The sequence below is a fragment of the Ambystoma mexicanum genome, chromosome 4p (assembly GCF_040938575.1).
Source record: "Ambystoma mexicanum isolate Mex_15411 chromosome 4p, UKY_AmexF1_1, whole genome shotgun sequence".
NCBI lineage: Eukaryota > Metazoa > Chordata > Amphibia > Caudata > Ambystomatidae > Ambystoma > Ambystoma mexicanum.
Genome location: NC_090927.1, coordinates 1,054,048,988 through 1,054,071,431, shown reverse-complemented (window position 1 = coordinate 1,054,071,431; position 22,444 = coordinate 1,054,048,988). Strand labels below are relative to the sequence as shown.

The 22,444-nt window shown below is 48.5% G+C and overlaps 1 protein-coding gene across 1 annotated transcript in view; it reads left to right on the top strand.

The window, feature by feature from the left end:
• DCBLD1 (discoidin, CUB and LCCL domain containing 1) overlaps positions 1-22,165 on the top strand; it is a 369,800-nt gene extending 347,635 nt beyond the window's left edge. Inside the window, exon 17 of the mRNA XM_069606627.1 lies at positions 20,957-22,165. Coding sequence (XP_069462728.1) covers positions 20,957-21,483 — 527 coding nt within the window. The 3' untranslated portion in view covers positions 21,484-22,165. The remainder of the gene's footprint in view (positions 1-20,956) is intronic.
• The last annotated feature ends 279 nt before the right edge of the window (positions 22,166-22,444 follow it).

The window sequence follows — 22,444 nt, the reverse complement described above, 5'->3', positions numbered from 1 at the left end:
GTGCAACAAAAATGGCCCCTTTATAGGCAAGCACTGGGTGTGCAACTTGTGTCAGGCGCGGGATCACGTTGAGGGGCATTGTCAAGCCTGCAAGCTCTTCAAGCCAAAAAACACTTCTGGACCGAAGACCTAAACGCTGGGCCCATCATGCCATGCAGGCTGAGGCTGCCATGGATATGGAGGGAGCCTCCGGTGATGGCAGCATCACGGTCTTTACACACAGTGAAGGTGACTGGGAACCGTTGGGTTCGCAAGTGCAGTCCCCTGACCCCAAGAGACAGTGCGGCGGCTCTGTTACGGGGATGACACCCGGCAGCAAAAGCACTACCATGACCCCCAGCACTAAGCACATAGCCTGTGGAAAGGTATCGACGACGTAGACCAAACACCCACACCTCTCGTCAAGGTGGAGGTCTGCAAAATCCCTGTTCTCTGAGCACTCTAGGACCCGATCGCCTCATGACAGGTCCCGTAAGTCTAAAGACAAACCTGACTCTGTGCCCAAAACATCGACCGAACGTTGGTAGACGAGGCTGCAGTCCACCCCACCGCCGAAAGTATACATCACACGTCTCAAATGGCTGTAAGCATACAAATCACTAGTTTGTCCCACCTACGTAAAAAAGCATGTACCTGATAGCCTGCTGAAGTCCAAACACTCAAAGAAACACTCCAAGAGCCCCAATCATTAAGGGATGTCTAAGAACGACAAGTCTACCTCTACTCGCAGGGAGAAACACACTGTTCCCCCAGGAGGAAGGTTCCTTGCCAGAAGCCTTAAAGAACGAAGGCCAGCCCCAAACTCGGGCCCAGTCTACACCCCAGGGCCATCATTCACAATCAGGACAGGACACTACTCCTCGGTACCCTAGTGTCATTCCAAGTTCAGCCACATGGACTGCTGAAGACAGACAAGGTCATGACCAGAAAGACCTTTATGGCCAACTTCTTCGAAAAGAACCCACAAGCATACCAGAACTTCCAAACCACACACAACAGCTGAGGCTTCCACCTCCCAGCCCCCAGCTGAGAAGGCTCGACCTAATACTCTTCCTATTTCGAGTCCACTTGAGCCAATCCAGAGTGATCTGTATGATGATCATACTGACACTGATGACAATGAAACATTTTAAGAGACAGATAACTACTATGATGATGAGGAAGAGGTGTATAACGTAGCCTCACCAATTCAGCAGGACTTGTCAGTGGCCGATTCGCCAGTTGACAATCAGCCTCGCCATAATGAAATGCTTATTAAAGCAGCTGAACACTTTGGAATCTAAACCCGAGGCTTGGCTCATTAAAGACTTTGTGGAAGATATATTGAGGACAAAAAGGCTGCCACCCAATTCATTCCTATTCTACAATCTGTCCAAAGAAGGATTCAACCTTCCCTGGAAACACGAAATCAGACACGGGCAGTCAACCTGCGGGTTGAAAATGTTTTCCGTCCAGCGCCATCTGACCCACTTTACATCAGGGGCCAGCTTAAACCAGATTTGCTTGTGGTTACCACAACCCGTACAAGGGCAGGAACACTGTTCGCCTCGTTGGAGGCACCCCCAGATTAGGAGAGCAAACAACTCTACGCTATGGGGAGAAAGGTAGCCACTTCGGCAGCTTTGCAGACAAGGATCACCAACAATTCAACACTGCTGGCAAGCTATAACTGCCACAAATGTGACGAAATAACCACACTGATAGCTTCTGCTCCCGAACATCTGAAGTTACTACTGGCCCAGGTAGCAGCAGATGGCAAGGCAACATCCAGCTGCATCCTGAAAAACAACTTAAATGCCGCAGACTCATGAAGTCCCCTCGGATGGGGGTTATCCTTGGAGAGGCTCCTCGGATGGGGGTTATCCTTGGAGAGGCTCCTCGGATGGGGGTTATCCTCAGAGAGGCTATCAGGGATGTGCTCCCTCTGATGCTACCGGCACCACAGGCACCTCTACTGGCACCCGTGGCCCCGGCTCAGCCTCTGCCTCTGGCTCCCCAGCTGATTCCTCAGGCGGTTCCGTACCAGCCTCCAGCACCGGTCCCCGTACCCCAGCCTCTGGCTCCTCTTACTCCTCCACCTACGCAGGACCCTCCTGCCCCACAGGAGGAGGATCCTGACACGCCATCCTCAGCCAGGGCCTTCCATGAACGTCTGGTGGGGCTGGCAGAGTATCTGGGCCTACCTCAAACCGAGGTCGAGCAACCGGTCGAGGGGGTGTTTGCTGAAGTCCTCACGCGACGCCCCTCGGCCAAAACAGGAGTTCCACTGCAGACTCCCTGGCCAAGAAGGCTTGGCTCAAGCCCTACTCTGTCCAGCCGGTCAATCAACGCCTGGACGCCAAGTACAGGCAGATGGAGGGGGATACACTCTTGCTATTGGCCCATCCTCAGCCGCACTCCTCAGTGATTGCTGCAGCATCACTATACTCCAAGCCTCAGTCGTCCTCTGCCTCCTCCTCCTCGACGCTGCTAGGCAAGGAGATGATCTTGGAGGCGTACTGGAAGAAGCTGTATTCCAACGCGTACTTGCATCTTCGTCAGCCCAAAGGCGATGCCATGCTGGCTGCTGTTAACCAAAGGTTATGGCAGGAAATTGCAGACTTCCTCCTGGAACTCCCTACACACAGCCAATCGAGTTTTAAGGCGGGACTGGCTGAGGCCAAGCTGGTGGCGCAGGACCTCCTGCAATCCACTGTGACCCATATTGACACCTCTGGCTGTGCCATCTGTATCGCCACAAACATGAGGACAGCCTGGCTCCATGCAACGAAATTCAACCCGGATGTCCAGGAACGCATATTAGACCTGCTGTTCAAGGAGGGGTACCGCTTCCACTTCACCACAGACAAAGAGCTGGACAAAAAGAAAAACGGCTCGCAGACTGCCAAGTCTTCATCTATCTTGACAAAGACCACGTCCAAATCGTACACCCAGTCACAGCAGCGCTTTGACAATGGGAGTGCATATGGAGAGTTGCGCAGCCTCCAGGAATGGAGAGCCAGGCAGCCTGACTGCTCGCTGACTCCAAATCGGCACAAGTAACAAAAGGGGGGGGGGGGGTAAGGGCTTTTTCCAGTCCCCCTCCTCCATGACAACCTCCGAGGGAAAGAAGTCATGACACGCCCCTTCAGTTCCACGTGTCTCCAGTGGAGGGGGGCAGGCTTGCTCTCCATGAATTTTCTGCTGCCAGAATTTTGCGGACCCCTGGATCCTCTCAGTAGTATCCATGGGGTACCGCCTACCCGTCCCATCCTCTCCTCCCTCAAGTTGGGACAGCAACTCTTCTGGCAGAGATCCGGTCGCTCGTACCTGTAGGGACAAGGAGCCTCTCCTTACCCCTACAGGTGTGTAGTGTGAATGCTTATTCCGTCTCTCACTCTCTGGTTTGGAGCTAATGGATGGGTGTTCCCTATTCCCTTGCTATCTGCTGTGACTGTGTCTGTTTGGGATAGCTATAGTTTAGGCTGGGTGCTATTGATGAGTCATCCTGGTTTTTGTCTTCGTTTGCTATGTATTTGGTCTTTTGGGTCCTAATTACAGCTGTCTCTCGGTTCGTTGTTTGCGATGTCGTGGAGTATTTTCCTTAGGATCCTTCCACCGTGGATTGCTTGGTGTGGGTCAGGGTCAGTCTCTTTGTTCATGGATGTTTTAGTTGTGTCTCCCTTTGGGGGGGGTCTTCTAGTTATGACTTGAAGAGCCAAGTTTTGAGTAGTTTCCTGAATAGTAGGTGGTTTCTTCTGTTATGTATGTACTTTGGACGGTCGTTCCAGGTTTTCGGCGGTTGGTGAGAGAAAGAAGATCCTCTGAGTTTTCTTTTGTTGTAGGGCTTCGGTTCCAGGCGGATGTCATTGCTTGATCTGAGCATTCTAGCTGGTTGGTGTAGATGCAGTTTGTCTCTCGGGAACTCAATGCCTTGATTGTGTACTGCTCTGTGCGTAATGCACATTGTTTTGAAATGTATTAGTTGTTTTATTGGTGGCCAATGTAGTGTTTTTAGAGTCAGTGTGGTGTGTTTTCTTCGAGGTAGTTTCAGAAGCAGTCTGGCTGCCGCATTTTGCATGCACTGTACTTTTATTTTAGAAGTCGTTCAGGCATACCCAAGTATAGGCTGTTGGCGTAGTCTAGTCTAGACATGATGAGAGCGATGATGATGATGATGGTGGTAGTTTTGTTAGCAAATGATGTCAACAGTAGGATCCTCTTTGCCGCTCGCAGGAGAAAGAAGCATTTCTTGAGTAGGGTCTTTACTTGTGGCTCTAGGGTGAGATTGTCCATCAGGACCCCCAGGTTTTTTCAATCATCGAAGGTGCTGGGGTTGTCCCGAGTTCCCTTGGCCTAGTGTGTTAGGCCTGATTGAAACTTTTATTCAGTTTGGGGGCGTGGTCGGCACTCTTGGAATGCTAACACTGCTGACTTACATTTATTTCTGTTTGTGCATTTTTATATGGTCCATGCCTTTTGAGGCTGTGGCCAAGCGGTGAACTGGCGTTTGCATCTTGCTAAGGCTCTGAGGGACGCACCTCATAAGTAGCATGGAGCCCCTATCCTCTCACAATGAAACTACATTGGCTACATGTACAACCGGGGTCCAGCTCAAGCTAGCTGCAGTCTTCACCATCATGAACACGGCCCGCTTATGCCCTCGGGTAGCGGTGGAGGGGGCACTAGAGGTAGTGTGCTGCACTGCCAGGGCGGGTCAGTTGCTGGAACGCGTCCTGCCCAAGTAAGAAGGGGTGGATGTCATGCATGCCTCGGAATTACCCATCCACAGCGGGATGTCGGGCCCGGGGAAAAGACTTGCTTGCTGGCCTCTTCTGCAGTGTGCACCGCCGCTGCTGTACCCATCTTTGTGCTGGAGATCCCACTACTGCCTGGTTGTCAAGCCCCAGCCAAGTGCCGGGAACCCTGGCTTGTGCTTCAGAGGAGGGAAGACGGGTTGAGGCTGGACTGTGGTCCTCTGAAGGGTACACCAGCTAGAGACCTGTGGTCCATAATCTGGGCTGGGAAGGGGCTAACTCCTTGCCGCCCACTGAGAGCCCCAGCGGCGCACACAACTGCCTCCCCATCTACTCTGATGCTAGGTGACCCGTCTGCACCCTGAGGGAGAAGCTGGCTTGACCCTGCCCTGATCCTAGGAGTGTCACTGGTTGCAACATCGGAGGGGGCCTGACTGTGGGCTTCGAGTGGTGCTTGGGGCTGTGACAAGCTCTGGGCCTGGAGCTGGAACACTCTAGTTCTTCTGCAGAGGCCTAGTAAGTAGAGAGGGGCATAGGGTGGTAAAATGAGAGACTGGGGTGGCAACATTACCCTCCCCCTCTCGGCAGGTTCCACCATTGTCCTCTCCCATGCCAGCCACACCTAACCCCCAAATAATGCACAGATTGTTTACTCACCATTTAGATGACGTTCCAGCAACCCCGCTCTCCAGGGTCATGATCGCCAAACAGAACAAACACAGCAAGCCTGCAGACATCCTTACCTTGAGGAATGCCACCCCGGATAAAGGGAGGAAGCGTGAGGTGAGCATCAATTCATGGCCCAGGACCCGCTCGCCACTGAACTCTAGCTACAGAAACGGACCTCCAGCTCTACTTACAAGAGATCAAAAATGAGATGAAGGTAAATGGGCCCAACTAAGCCAGAAAATCATGGCACCAGACAAGCCAGCCTCGGGCCTTGAATAGTGTATCAACACGTTTCAAACCTCCAAATGTGAACAATATAATGAGATGGCAGAGTTGTGGGGGGGGGGCGAATCACTGGAAGCCCTCGCATAACGAATATTAGCAAAGCAAGTTGACATGGAAAACAGTGGCAGGAGGAACAACATTTTGATCAGAGGGATACCACCACATATCCAGGACTCCTAGCATGAGAGCTTCAACTGGGCCTATCTATCTTTGCGTGTTCTGCTGGAGAGTGTATCAAGCTGGAGTGTACCCGCTGTGTATATTCTACTTTCTAGAAGTTCAAAAATCTGAGGCCCGATTTCCTCACTTGATGCCTTTATGGCAGCGGTTTTAAGGGCGAACTGATCGCCAAGGGGACAGTGTTGATCAAGTATAGGGAGGCATTAGGGACCAGTTGGAGGGGAGGTTGGGTTCTGGAAGCACTCCACAAAGCCTCTTTCCCTCTGAACTTTCTGGAATCTTCGGTTGGCAAGAGCCAAACTGGACGCACACTTGCCTGATGGCACAGCATATGCAATTTCCACCACAAAACAAAGATGTAACGTACAGGGCAATATAATTATAATTGGTTATTTATAACCCGCTTAATACCCTGAGGTTTCTAAGGGCAGACCCGGGATCGATCCTTTGTTGCTCTGCGTCTAGCTTCCAAGGCAAACACTTTGCCCCTGAGCTAGCTCCCCAAGCCCAATAAGGCCAACTGACTTATAGCAACCAAATGGAAGGGCCTCAAGACTAGCAATAGGATCCTCCACGATGCCTTCAGAGTAAAACAATACGGTGAGACTGAAAAATGTGAGATTGCGTTCCAATGTTTCTCCCATTTTATGTCGGTCATCTCACAAGGCATGGCAATGCAAAAGAACGCCTACATCCGGAGAGCTAGTCTTCCTGTGTTTTATGCAGCTAACAAAGCATCACTGGATTTTCCTAGCTCCAAAGAGGAGGTAGACTAGGCAATATCATTCCCCTACCCCCAGGCCACCCAAACAAAACCTGCAGCCCGATTGCTACCCTGCCCATTTTTATAAGCGATTCAAGGCCAAGCTAATAACCGCCTTGACCAACCTTTTCAAATCTTTCTGAACTTCCAATGCAGTGACAGCAACGGTGTTACTCAACAAGTGGAAAAGTGCAAGGGGGTGCCCAGGAGGGCAAGTGCCAGGGGAAGCTGGGGTAAGGGAATGGCACCAGGGAATGGGGGCGGGCCAGTCTCAGAAGGCTAATCAGGGAAGGGTGCCCCAGGCAAGTGCTAGTAGGGAATTGTATGAAGGAGGGACGTAACCCAGGGCTTCATAAGGGACACAGGCATCCAGTCGTAGCCGAGGAAGAGATTAGCAGGGCAGGAGAAGTTCGAGGGAGGAGAAAGGGAAGGTCTTGAGGAGCTTCTGGAGATCCAGCTCAAGACAGAGGGGGGGGGGCGGGGCAGGAGGGATGTTCCAGAGGGAAGCTACTGCCGAAGAGAGATCTATTCCTCCCCAGCCCCCCTGCTTGGAGAAACACCTGACCTCCAGAGAGTTGGAGCTAGAGGACTGAAGGGCTCTAGCAGGGAGGTATTTAGGGGGAGAATTGAATGTAGCGCTGGCCCAAGCCCCAGAAAGCGTTGTGGATGATGCGGATGGTCTTGAATTTGATCCGTGAAACCACTGGAGAGATTTTAGTGCTGGAGAGATGTGGTCACTGGGCTTGAGGCCAAGTATAAGTCTTGCTGTCCTATTCTAGATTTGTTGTAGAGGGCGGAGAGTGGCAGGTTAAGGTAGAGGCTTTTACAATAGTCAAGCCTTAGGGGAACCAGAGCTCTGGAGACATTGAGTTTCTGGGGGAAGGTGAGGAAAGGGAGAATACCTTTGAGGAGGTGAAGCTGGTAGTGGGTCTTCTCATCAAGGTAAGCAATGTGGGGTAAGGAGAGGGAGGAGTTGAAGATGACATCCATATTTTTAGCCTCACAGGAGGGTGAGGGGAGGGGGCCTAAGGAGGGTGGCCAGAGAGTAGGAAGGAGAGAGTAGGGGTCCCATTGAGAAGGATCTCGATCTTACTGGCATTAAGGCAGAGATCATTAGCAGCACACCATGCCTGAATAGCAGTCGGACAGTTTGGAATGAGAGCGGAAGGGAAGCTTACAGGAAAGTTGTGTGTTGTCAGCATAGAACTGGAAATAAGGAGAGAAGGTGATCAGATGGACATGGGCGGGGAAGGTATATATTGAAGAGCCATGGCGAGAGGATGGAGCCCTGTGGCACGCCACAAGTCCAGACAGAGATGTAGGAGAGAATGGACCCTAGTTGCACTTATGAGGGCCTATTTGAGAGGTAAGTGTTGAACCAATCCAATGCCCAGTAGTGATGCATAGGGTATCACAGTGCTCAGGATGGAATGATTGACTGTGTGAAAGGCCGAGGACAGATCGAGGAGAATGATGGAGAGAGGAGAGAGAGTTGGAATCGAAGTTTGAGAGCAGATCATCACAGATGTTCAGGAAAGCAGTTTCTGTGCCTCTGGATGCTCTGAAGCCAGACAGGTGGTTGTGAAGGCAGCCTGCAGATTCAGTGTGATTGATTAGTTGGGAGATGACCAAATTCTCCACGCGTTTGCCCAAGAAAGGGGTAGTGGAGATAGGGTGGTAGTTAGCCGGGCAGCGAGGGTCAGCATACTGCTTCTTTAGAAGGGGGTGCACAAGGGAGGGGTTTAAGGGAAAGAGCCATTGGCAAGAGTGGTTACAGAACTCGGCTAGGGAGGGAATGAACGAGGCAATGTTGGTCATGATAGTACTAGAGGAGCAGGGAGGCACCTGTTTGGAGGAGACTTTTATAGAGCAGATTGTATTGGTGACCTCATCGGTTGTAATGGGTGAAAATGAGGAGTATGGGAGAGAGGGAGGGCAGCATGCAGAGAGGAGGGTAGAGGGGGAAAATATATATCATGTGTCTTGGTTGTGAAGTGGGTGGCCCACACTGTGCAGAGTGAATGAGAAGGAAGAGGTGGGGAGATATCCGTAGGATTGGCCAGTTCCTTACAGATTTTGAAAATGTGAGCCATGTTTGTGGCTCCAAAGATGCAGGATTGTATATGGGCCCATTCCTTGGAGCTGATCGAGAATCTGTATAAACTTTGGAGAAGGCGGCAGGCCAGTTGTCCAAGGGTGTGCTATAGAAGCCAGCTACTTCAGTTCCACAACTTTGCATTTCCTTTTCAATGAGGCTGTTAGTCATACCAACTATTGCACTTGGAAGCAGGCTTCATGTGGATCCTCGTGGCAGGGGCAAGGATATTAAGGGTATTGGAAATGGAGAGATGAATGTCAGCAAAAACAGTGTCAGAGTGAGTGGTGGGAGTGGGGGGGGGTAGTGAAAGCGGCTACTGACACTCGCTTCATTGGTCGAATAACGGAGAAGGAGACTGGCAGAGCGGGCAGAGGCTTAGCCAGGGGGGTAGAGTGTAAGGGGAGGATGGTAGGAGAGATCCAGATGGGAGGAGAGGAGAGAATGGACGAGCCAGGAGAGAGTAGTAGTGACGGGGTTGAAGGAGATCAGCTGAGATGAACGCATCCAAGGTGTGCCCGGCTGAGTGGGTTGGGCCAGAGGGACACATGGTGAGTGAGGCAGTCTCGGAGGTTGTGAAAGAGTAGAGACACCATGGAGGAAAAACTTTGAGGAAGAGGTCCGGAATGAGGAGGCAAGGTCGGCCCACTCAGAGAGGAAGGGGGGGGAGATTGGCCCGGGAGGCCTGTAGATAGTGAGGGAGGGAAGGAGAGACTCAAAGCTTGCAGATAAGACCTTCAAAGGAAGAGTAGGATTGAGTGGGTAGGATGGAAGCAGTGACCCATTCAGGATAGACGAGAACCACACTGCGTTCATACCGATTTAGACCTGGGATTGGAGAGGATCTTATAACCCCCAGGAAGGAGAGTGTCAAAAGCAGTGACTGAGCTGTTTGTGAACAATGTTTCAATGAGAGCGAGGATTTCAAGGTCAAAGTCTCCAATAATTGACAGATATCAGAGCAATGTTTGACAGCAGAATGAGAATTAAGGGTGGCCAAATGAAGCTGATTGACACCTTTAATTGTTTTCTGAGGTGGGGCATAGGGGCGGGGCGCACCGGCTGGTGGGGCAAAATGGCCATAAGGGAGTCGGCCAGCAGAATGGCAGGAGAAGGGAGGGCATTAATGAGGGATGGAAGATGCCTGTCGAGGGAGGCGGTTGGACTGAGACCCCAGGACCATGATGGTGCCATTTTGGTAGACATTAATGATGCACCTAGAGGATAGGAAGTGTGCCAAGAGAACTTCCCACCTGGTTCCACCATTAATGGTGAGGAGGAAATTGGGAGAATTTCGAGAATATAGGGGGAATCCATAAGTCAGGAGTGGGAACAGTAAAGAGGATGTTGGTAATAGTCTGCCTATAGGAAGCATTAATATAGGTGTCAGCAACAGGCAATCCTGGTTTGGAGACAATTGCCTTTTCTCATTGTCTTTCCTTCCAGACTTCGAGGGAGGGGTAGAAAAGGAGCTAGAGTATCAATTGGGGTAGATGGGAGGGATGGAGAGTACCATAGTTGCAAAGGAGGGGGCAGAGGAGGAAAGGAAGGGACTGCGCATTGCACAAGGAACACCAGGAGGCCTAACAATGCCTCCAATCTCAAATCAATGCAGCAGGTGAGACAGTAGAAAGGGTTAGGAGGGATAGGACCTAAGTTACAAGTTGTAGCAGGAAGCAAGAACAATTCAACATCGATAAGTGGGGAAACGGCTACCGGAAATAAATCTGTGTGATGATACCATGCCTAGATTTGGCATAGCTGGAAACGGATAAGAATTCCCCAGCTGCAGAAGACCAGGAAAGCAAGTAGGACAGCTGGAAGGCAGTCTGAAGCAGTTTTCCAATAATACTGGGTAAAAAGCCCCCACTTGGAGACAGCGCAGCACATATCGGCCCAGATGCGACTTTCACAAAATGCAGATAAAAACTATTTCTTTTTTTAAAAAACAGGTAAATGTTCACAATGGGAATAGGCACAGAAGTAGGAGAAGGCTGGGGTGGTGATGGGTTAATGCAGTAAACATTGCAACACGGAGACAGGTGGGATAGAGTCAAGAGCAGGAAACATGGAGGTAAAAGGTAGTACAGTGGGCCATTGTAAAGTTGCGCAGGCAGATGCAGCAAGGGAAGGTTAGGTTGAAAAGGTTCAGCATCGGTGAGGCTAGGCACTCGTCCGGCAGTCAGTTTGAATGTTTTCACTGAGAGCCTAAGGAAACCACAGCAAAAGGGTGGAAGAGTATTCGCGACAACATGCTGAAGGAAACTGCAGGGGAAATGGTAGTGCAGAAAAAAGGTGATTGGTGCATGTGAGAGAGCGAGGAGGCTCGGTGGCGTGGGGGGGGGGCAGGCCAAAAGGGCACTGCTGGCTCATTGGAAAGGTTGTGCTCCTTTTGCAGCAGGCTGGTGGAATGTAACACTCATCAGAGAGCCCTTATCTTAAGGCTGGAGTTGGAGGCAGGCAGGCCGCAGGAAGGATAGAGCGCAGATTCCCAGGGGCTGTATAAAAGGGCATAGTGGAGTGGCCGTGGCTGGACAGTGGCCTTAGGAGTGGGTCTTGGTCAGGGGGGCTGGCATTTGCCTGCTGGCTCCCTGGATTTGCCCTGATGGAGGAGGCTGCAGCCAATCACTGCAGCAGCTGGTTGGGAGCATAAGGGACTCCGGTGCTTGTGGGGGATGCAGCCATTTTAGAATGGTGAATAGGCTGAAGATGTAGCATGACATCTGGGCTTACCAGGAATGTTGAGCGCTTAAGGTGCAAAAAGCAGAACAAACATGAACACACATATAATGGGCGTTCGATGTTTTGTTTTGGGAAAAGAAAGCGCAGCCCGTTTGTCACCTAGCCCAAGTGGGCTTACCTAATGGATGGGAGGCAGTCGTTGCTAGGGGCTCTGCTGCTTGTTGCTTCTGCAATGCAGCCAGCATCCGATGTTCGGCAGAAGCATGTTACCATCCTTTGTCCATCCTGATCAATCCGGTTTCAGCACATGCAGATCCACCCACGCGGTACACTCAACCTAATGGACATAGGCACATGCAACCAACAGAACCTCTCCTAGCCCGCGCTAGATGCCAGCAAAGTGTTCCACAGTCTAGATTGGGGCTTCATGGAGGAGATCCAGGCTCTTTGGTTGCAAGTTCAGATCCTGGGTATTAGCCACTTTGGCTTCACGCGGATCAAGATGAATGATCACACCACACAACGTATTTACTTAGGCACACAACACGGTTGCCCTTTATCCCCTGTGCGCCCACATTCAGTAGATTGCAGAGGGCCCAAACACCCAGAAAATACCCTTTTATGCTGACGACCTACTCTTATTTCTCGGCCGCATGGAACAATTCCTTCAACGAACTTGGAGTTTGGCGTATGCTCCGACTATACAGTCAACTAAGTCCCACAGGCTGGATGTCTCAAATGGCAGCGACAATTCACTGCCTGGAAGCAGAACTCCCACTGAAATGGTCAAATAGTTTAATATCTGGGAGAGCGCATCTCTCCATGAGAGAAGACCTCTTCAAACACAATATCCTACCCCTTCTGAGTACTCTGTTCAGACTTGGAGAACTGGCTCCCTCTGGAGATGATCGCATGGCTGGCCCAGATCCACTCAGCTAAAATGCATGTCCTCGTCAGTAGTCTCCCAATCCAACTATCCAAATCATCTCTCTTGGGCATTCAAAAGAAGATCTTTAAATGTATATGTGGGTTGGGGGTTTGGGGAGGGGGGGATAGAGTCTTGCGAAAAGTACTGTACTGCTCTGTGGCGATTATCTGCCTCGGGGTTGCAAATGTACAGTGGTATCTTGTGACCGCTCAACTTGCCCACACAGAGAAATGGGGCAGGGACTTTGCAGGAAAAGGATGGCTGCATTTGGAACAAATTCACAACTGCTCTGCATTGTCCTCCCTTCCTTTTATGTGGAAACCAGAGTGCATGGAGAGTGGTTCTCTTCTGGGTTCTTCTCTGGCAACCCTACCTATTTTACTGGAACACAGCAGAACAGACTCTGGGGCATGCGATAAGGCCTCGTCCCCTCTGCCCTGTTCTGGGAAACCCAGACTTTAACCCAGACTTCAATCCAGGTTTATCTAAAGGCATTTTTCCATTAGTTTGCGGGCCAACTAAGGGACTGTTACAACCGGTACCTCCCATACTCCTTTGACGATTTCAAAACTAATTCTCTCTACCGGAAACGAAACGGGTATATTACTGCCAACTGAGACAGGGTGCACCCGGCCTTCAAATTGGAACCGGAAACGAAACGGGTATATTACTGCCAACTGAGACAGGGTGCACCCGGCCTTCAAATTGGAACCGGAAACGAAACGGGTATATTACTGCCAACTGAGACAGGGTGCACCCGGCCTTCAAATTGTTCTTGAGCGACAAGAGCAACGTTTGTAGAAATGTTTAAACTATTATATAGATCATGCCCTGATGAGAAATTGCCATACATGGCAGCCTGGGAACTGGGCCTCCAACTAGATATTCCACAAGAAACATGGTTGTGAATGTGGTTGACATCGCAGAGGAGATCCGAATGCACCCTTATGAAAGAAAACTTCTAACAAAATAATGCTTTGGTGTACTCTTCCCCACATCAACATCACAAGATCTCTCTGTGGTCTTTGCAGTTGTGCTGGCGAGGCTGCAATCAGACAGGAACACAAACATGTGGTGGTCGTGTCCCCAATCCCAATTATAGTGGAAAGTAATTTTTGGCACAGATTAGGGGCATCACGGTGCAGAATATCTGGTTCAGCCCTCTAACTCTGATTTTGGGAGGCTCTGTCTGGGAACAGATGTATGGCCAGAGCAGGGATACTGCAGCTCTGGTTACCCAATTACTAATAGTCGCCCGCCTGACACTTGCACAATCAAGAATGGACCCACCCTGGGCCTTCCATAATTTATGGTGGATAAAGATCTGGGAAACTAGGTTGAGGGGGCCCTCAGAAAAATAGAACAGCCGCCTTGAACGACTCCTTACCTAGGTCCTCCACTACTTGGCTCCACTTGGTCATGTATTGTTTGTGCATTTATATAGCACTACGAACCCTCAGGTATCTGAGCGCTGCTTATTTCCCACACTGTGTGGTGCTCATTTATCGACCTCGGAAGGATGAAAGGCTGAGTTTGGCCCTGCCGGGATTCGAACCTGCGTCAGCAGGCTCTGCACAGATGTCAAAGGAAGCGCTCTACTCGCTGTGCTATCTGACCGTCTTTGCAGAGACACACTTGGCGCCCTGTCCAAAACTCTGATACGCATCATCATTCTAAAGTCTTATTTATTGGATCAGCCAACAACCAGAACATCGAGATGGGTGAGCGGGGCGTTTTCAGTCAGGGCAGTGGGTGGGACCCAGATCCCTATACTCCAGTGAAACTCCTAGTTTGACACAGCATCCATTACCCCACTATCCCCCCACCCCGAAATTTGGCCTAATTTCCTACGATACCTACTAGTGCTTCTTTTAATTTACATACGCATGCATCACACCCCCATTGGTTTCTGGAACCCCATTTTATTTTCCTCCACGCCCACTAAACATATCCTCATTACCATGCTTGAATCACAAAGCTATATTGTTTATCACTGCTGTCATCAACTGTACTCAAAAATCTAAAAATGGTTAAGTTTAAAAAAATGTTTGCTGCAGACTTCCCTAGGCAGAAGAAAACTCTATTCCTATAAGGTGTCGCTATCCCTATGAAGGAGGTGGTGCACCACCTATCTAAAAAAAAAAAAACAGAGCTGCTTCCCGTGCTTCTACAATGTTTATAGTTCCAATCAAGGTGAGTAGTTAAAAGTGGTTGAACCAAATCTACTTATACCTCCATGGACATTCGCTGGAGGACTTTTCCTTTATATAGAGTACAAATCCCCTAGATTTGCTTTATTCACCCAACAGAGGTGTGTATGAGGTGTAGACCAGGTGGTTTAATGAGGTTCAACACAGAAGATAAACCCTGTGCAGCGGGGTGACCGCAGCTGTACAGGACAATTTTTGAGGTTTTAAATAAAACATGTTGAGAGTTCCAGGTAGAGAGACCGTTTCTCTAAATATCGTGTGGTGAAACATCGCCAGAAGAGGAGAGAGGTTGTCCCTCTGCTAAAAAGTATTCCTTTGGTTGCTGTATCCCATGAGTCCTTGGAGGGGGATATCATCTATCGTGATGGTCGACCGGTTTCGATGAACTACTTGTTGTCATCTTCTTCAGTACCTTTAGTTCAGCAACATTTTATGCAGATCGTCCGCTCCCTCAAGGTAGTGGTGTCACAACCTCCTGGCCTAGGGAAAGGATTGTCAAAGGACTTTATTTGGCCTGGGAACTATTTCAAATCTTATTTTATTGGGATGCACCATGCTGTCCAGTTTTATTGAAAGACTCTGTGGTCTGTTTTATCTTGGTCTGTTATTTCTCCCAGTTAAAATCTCCCAATGCAGGGCATACATGTATTGAGGCTTTTCCCCCATGCCAGTACCGTGTAGACAGTGATGGAAATGGACCCGGGGTCAAGCTAGTCCATGGTGTAGTTTGATTTTCTACTGTTATTCTATGTTACCTCGCTTCCAGACTAGTTGCGTTTCAGTCTGGAACTCGTAATTACTTGCATCTTGTCACACGATGTTGAGGGCCTTTCTTTGGTCCCCTATACAAAGGTAAAGAGGAATATAAGTGAGCTCCATGGTCTTGGTAGGGAGCTAACTTGCTCATATCACAATACTCTGGTAGTCCGTGAATCGTTAATAGTTAGAATTCAAATTAAAGAATGCTTCCGCTTATGTGGTATGTTTTAGGTGCAGCTAAATCCCGTGTGCGCTGAAAAATGGTTGGTAGCAGCGGAGTGCAGGATGCCAGTTAACACTGTGTGGGTCTATGCATATTTATTCCCCTCTAGGTGCGTCCCCATGCTTTAGTTGGCTATAGTGGCGAGGTAGATCTGGGCAATCTGCTGTTGGTCTCCCCTTACAGCGGCATAGTGGGGGATGAATGTTTACGGGGTGCCGTTTTTCACTGTTAGACTATGCAGATCTATTCCCTTCTTGGTGCGTCCCCATCCTGTGGGTGGCTCAGGGATTGTGGGGCAGATATGGGTGCACCGCGTGTTCGAGTCACGCAGTGTCCAAATCTGCTGTGCTGGGGGATGATGTGATCTCCCTGTTGGGTCCAAAATATCTTAGGGCTTTATGTGTTACTCGGGGGATCTTAATCGCAGAGCTGCCGCAGTGTGGATGTCTCTGCTGCGATTGCTGAGCAAAGCTAATGGTTGCTAGGCGACGTGGTTGGTGGGGATGTCTTTAGTGTCTCCTAAAGCTCGGCCTCCCGTGTGCCCGCCTGGGATGCACGCACGCCATCTTGGAGTGTGGGTAGGCGCCTACTTCTCGAGTGCAAAATAAACCATCTACATGTTTGGCAATAGTGTTGTTCTTTGTATGTTTAAAGAAAAACCCTGCCAGTAAATTTCAGGGGACGCGAAAGGAAAGTGGATATACCGATGATTCTTCCTAACTGGTTATGTATTCTGTACTGCTGTTTTTCAGCGGTTAGGGATGTAGGGCACTGAGCTTGATCCTTTCTCAAGGACGTAAGGGACCTGTCGACATGCTCATGATTTTCGAGGGCACATCTGAGGACCTGGCCAACTTCCACGAATAGCTGAATAACTGTAACCAACACCTCAAATTCAGTATCGATGCCAATAAAAAGGAGACCCACTTTCTGGATCTATTGATCACTGTGAACGATGGAGCTCTCACCTCTAATGGATCCAAAAAGGAAACTGACCACAACTCCCTTCTGAAGTACTCTAGCTACCATCCTCGAGCCTTGAGATACATCTTTCCCTTCGGACAATTTTTGCGGAATAGGTGCACCTGCACTAGGGCAGAAGACTACAACACCTAATCAGGTCTCCTTAAAAAAACAACTTTTCATGAGTAGATATCAGAGGAATATGGTCAACAAGACCTATAAAAGAGCTAAGAATATACCACAAGACTAGTACAACACAAAGAAACAGATAAAAGAACCAAAATCAGAGCCGTACTAAGCTACTCGCCTATTTTCAACACCCTGAAAAAAGAAATCAGAATAATTCTGAACACTGGCACCAGCCACCTAGAGACTCAATCCTTCGCCATAAAAAGCAGAAAAAAATCTCTGGGATCGCCTGGCACACACTCTGAGAGACAGACTGAATAAACCGAACCAACAATCTGGGGCACTATCAGACCCACTGGCCATGCCCCCTGCGGGAGTTGCTCTTTGTGGGCCCAGACGTCCTGCACTACGAACATCAATATTGGATGGAAACACTGTGGGAACAAAAAACTCTTACGAATTGTAACAGCAAAGGTGTTGTCTACCTCATCACATGCCCATGTGGGCTGCGATATGTAGGAATGACCATCCGAGAAGTGAAAAAACGCCTCACTGAGCATAAGTCATGTATCAGAACCAAGAAAATCTCTGCTCCTCTGGTAGCCTATTTCCAATTATGTGGGTACACACCTGAACAGTTAAGTGGACGATACTTGAGAAGATCAGACTACCACTCAGAGGAGGCAATTTTGCAAATCTACTGCTACGACAATAGCAGAATTAGATTTCGGACTGCATACGGTCAAAAATTGCCTTAACGAAGAAATCCAATGGCACAATCTGGCACTCATGAAATAACTTTGGGCATCCACATGCAGATAGAAGATCAGGAGGGAACTCCCCACCGCACATGTAGGGACAGGCTCACACCTGTACCCACAATACCACACGTTGTAAATAACTGCTGCCCAATGAGTTGGACATTCCTCTCTTAATGAGAAATGGCACTAGTAGTCTGTCCACCTATCACCCAGTGTAGGATTAAGCCTTGAACGTACACTATACAGGGGGGCTGGGGAGACAAATCCAGCCTAAGTGGATCACCCCTACTAATTACCTTATAACCCACGGGTAGATAGGGGCCATTTGAATGACACTCAATAACAGCATTCCACTTCATCATGCAACACTGCATACTCTAGTGACAGGTCCCGTCCGTCCTTGAGAAAAGATCAAGCTAAGTGCCCTAGGTCTCTAACCACTGAAAAACAGCAGTACAGCATACATAACCAGTTGAGAAGAATCATCGGTGTGTCTGCTTTCCTTTAGCATCCCCTGAAATTTACTGGCAGGGTTTTTCTTTAAACATATGAGGAACAACACTATTCCCAAACACGCAGAAGGTTTATTCTGCACTTGAGAAGTAGGCGCCTACCCACACTCCAAGATGGAGGGCGTGCAACCCAGGCAGGCAAATGGGAGGCCGAGCCTTGGGAGACACTGAAGACGTCCCCGCCGACTGCGTCGCCTAGCAACCATTAGCTTTACTCGGCGATCGCGGCAGGGACGCACATAATGCGGCAGCACCATGATTAGGATCCCCGAGTAACACAGTGAGCCCTAACATATTTTGGGCCCAACAGGGAGATCACCATCTGTGTAACTCGAACGTGCGATGTTTCCTCCTTCCCCCCCCCCCACCCGTCCCCCGATCCCTGAGCCACCCATAGCATGGAGAAGCTCCAAAAAGGGAATAGATATGCATAGTCCAACACAGTGAAAAACGGCACCGCGTAAAAGGCCGTCCCCCACTATGCTGCTGTAAGAGACCAACAGCAGATTGGGACACTGTGCGACTCGATCGCACAGCCTTGTTCAGATCTGCCTCGCCACTTTAGCTAACTAAAGCATGAGGACGCACCTAGAAGGGAATAGATATGCATAGCCCCACACAGTGTAAACGGGCATCCCGCGCTCTGCCGCTACCAACCATTTTTCAGCGCATACAGGATTTAGCTGCACCTGAAACATACCACATAGGCGGAAGCATTTTTTTATTTCAATTCTAACTATTAACGATTCACAGACTACCACAAACAGTATTGTGATATGAGTGAGTTCGCTCCATACCAATACCATAGAGCTCACTTATATTCCCCTTTCTCTTTGTATAGGCGGCGAAGGAAAGACCCAGGACATTGTGTGACAAGATACAAGTAATAACGAGTTTCAGGCTGAAACACAACTGTCTAGAAACGAGGTAATGTAGAAAAGCAAACTACTCCATGAACTAGCTTGACCCGGGTCCATTCCCATCACTGTCTACACTGTATTGGCATGGGGGAAAAGCCTCAATACATGCATACCCTGCATTGGGAGATGGGAGATTCCAACAGGGGGAAATAACCGACAGAGATAACACAGACCACAGGGTCTTTCAATAAAACTGGACAGCATTGTGCATCCCAATGAAATGAGATTTGCAATATTTCCTAGGCCAAAGAAAGTCCTTTGACAATCCTTTCCCTAGGTCAGGAGGTCGTGACACCACTACCTTGAGGGAGCGGATGATCTGCATACAATGTTGCTGAACTAAAGGTTCTGAAGAAGATGATGACAACAAGTAGTTAATTGAAACCGGTTGACCATCACGATAGATGGTATCCCCCAAGAACACATGGGATACAGCAACCAAAGGAATGCTTTTTAGTGGAGGGACAACCTCGCTCCTCCTCTGTTCTGGTAACATTCCACCACACGACATTTAGAGACAAACGGTCTCTCTACCTGGAACTCTCCACAGGTTTTTTTTTTTTAAGTTTCACAAATAATTGTCCTGTACAGCTGAGCTCAGCCCGCTGCACAGGGTTTTATCTTCTGCGTTGAACCTCATTAAACCACCTAGTCTACACCTCGTGCACACGGGGTGAATAAAGCAAATCTAGGGGATTTGTACTCTATATAAAGGAAAAGTCGTCCAGCGAATGTCCATGGAGGTATACGTAGATTTGGTTCAACCACTTTTAACTATTCACCTTGATTGGCACTATAAACATTGTAGAAGCACGGGTAGCACCTCCTTTCTGTCCTTTTAGATAGGCGGTGCACCACCTCCTTCCTATGAATAGCGACACCTTATAGGGATAGGGTGTTGTTCTGTCTAGGGAAGTCTGCAGCAAACACATTTGATGTAAAGATTGAAACCAGTTTCTAAAAAGCATTAGAGTATGCTCCTTGTAGGTGTTAATGTGTGATATAACTGTTGTACCTAACACTTTAGTAAATATTTTGTCCTCCCACAACCAGATTCTGATTGTTATGAGTTTAAAAAAAACATTTTATAATCCTACATTAACCTTACTTGTCAAATCAAGATGTGCCGGAGACCTAAAATGGGGCACAATGCCCTGTGTCCACGTAAAGCGGTTCAGTGAAAAAGGGGAGGTGTACGTTTATTGGAACTAACTTTCTGACTATAGTGTCAGATACCTAGGTTCAGAAGCTGGTGAAGTCAGTGATTTCTATGGGCTTAACAAAAAGTGATACACGTAATGTTAGTTCTTGTTTATGTTCACACTATTATCCTATATTCACAAATGTATACGCCGGTTTTGTACTCAAACGTGTCCTTACGGTTTTACAAAATATAAGTGTACGGGGCAACTATCTGCATTCATCTTTCCAATGTAAACCTATACTTGATGTCACATGGATGAATTATTTGATGTATTGAAGTTAAATCCGAGCCCCTCCTAATGTGCTTGTTATTAGTTTACAGTGTTTCTCCTTTCATGTGCACACTAATTATGGGTGTCTAAAGTACTTTCATGTTTTACCAGTCAACATGGGAGGGGGGGGTGATATCTTCATTGTAGTAGACTGCATTTCTTATTCTAGAGAGGTGCCCCAATTCTTGCTTGGGATGAATTCCTTGGAACTCTGTGGTGCACACTTAAGGTAAAATGGGACCACCCATGACTGCAAGGTGGCTCTGTGTGAAATCATCTTCAGTGCTAGGATAGTTGTACTGCACTGGGTGTAGGTGGTCCAATCCCTCTCTCCCGATGCAGCTGCCAAACCAAAGGTATCTGACACTTAATTTTTGAAGATGGCGTTGATTGATTGACCCTGAAACTCCTTCCTTTTTCCACTCTGTGCCTGGTCATTTCAGAAATTCTCCTTTATGGCATTAGTTCCTTCTGTGAATTCCAATATGTTCGAGAAGTGGTCGGACGCTAGGAGTTGTTAGGTTCTTTTAAGGTACTGCACAAACAACCAGATGTGTATACTTATTTTACTGAAGAGAACACTGTTGTAAATGTATGGAGTGGCTTGGTGTCTGTTGTTGCAGTACAGTGGAGTAACCTGTTTGAATATTATTTTTATCTAAATAGATTTCCAGCTTCCTCTTCTCATGGTTGGCACAGACACAGTGACAAAAAAAGGTTCCACCTTCAAACCCCTGGACACGGAGATGAAAGACCAGATCGGTAGAGCGGAGATCGAGAATCACTACGACTATCCTCATCGAGCAAGTCGGCACGAGTACGCCCTGCCCTTGATGAACAAGGAGCCGGAATACGCCACCCCTATCATAGAGAGGCATGCCAAAAGAGACAATGCATTAACCTCTGCACCTGGCTACAATGTGCCAGTCCTTGCTGCCAGCCCTCTACTGAACTACCCTGTTGTGGGGATGTCTAGTTTGAAGGATCCTGTAGGCGGGGACTATAAATCCCCACAGAGTATGAGGAACTCTGAGGGAGACTATGACCAGCCTAAGATCAACAAGCACATGGCTGCTGTGGGAGGCTGCACAGACTATCAGAAACCCCAGCTGTGCTTCGTGGTGGATGATGGTTACTCCGCTCCCAGAGACTGCCTGAACCCTATAATCCATTCTTCTGTGATCAGCGTGTGAATGTGGTTACTATGGACACCAGGAGTTGTTACTCCCCGCAACTGCAATGCACAATCTGGGGGGGCAAAGGACGTCTGCCACTCTAACCAGAATTCAGTCCCAGAATCTGCCTATCAACTGGGGACTTCTTTGCATCTGTCGAACTGGCGGTGTACATGTGTTTTTGGAGAGAAGGGTTGCATTGCTGCAGGATCTTTCTGCAGTCTTCCTCTGTGACACCATCGACCTACAAACTGCTCGCTTTAACATGTGGAATTTGTATAGATGTTTATTTAAAAAACTCTCCCTTACTCAGGTTGGTTTTGAGGTGACTGGAGTTTAATATGGAAAGTTGTTATATGAAACCTGTTGTGTCTGCATGTCTAGAAGCTTTAATAGTTGTGGTGTTGGGTGCATTGAGTGGTATGCAAGTGCGTATTCACTGCCCCTTTTCCATGGTGTGTACCACCTCAAGGTGTTATTTATTTTTATTCTTGGAACATACAGATTACAGCCACTTGACGCACAAAATGTTATTTATAATTAATCTGTAAAATAGTTTTATATCTCAACCTGTTCTAGCGGTTGCCACGCTTATGTTGAAGTAGCTGTTTATTTGTTATTGCATTTTGTATTGTATATTTTGGGAACATTCATTACTGTATAGACTAAAAAATGGTGCTTGGTTCAAGACCAAAAAACCCTCCCGTCTTTCTTACTTCTGAATTCCAAAGGAAATTGAAGCCAACCCAGAGTGACAGCTAATGCAGCTTTGAATATCACTCCGCAGTGAATACTTTTCAGGAATGGCTGAATGCTGGCATTTAGGTCTCAATTTGCTAAATATCTGACATTTAAAATGTCGTTCTTTTATGTTTCGTTTCAACGTCCTCTGACAGGGGCTGTCAAGAAATAGGTTTGTTTGCACTCTGCTTGCTTCACCATGTGGCACTTAAACATACTAGGTGCACAGAGGGCCGTG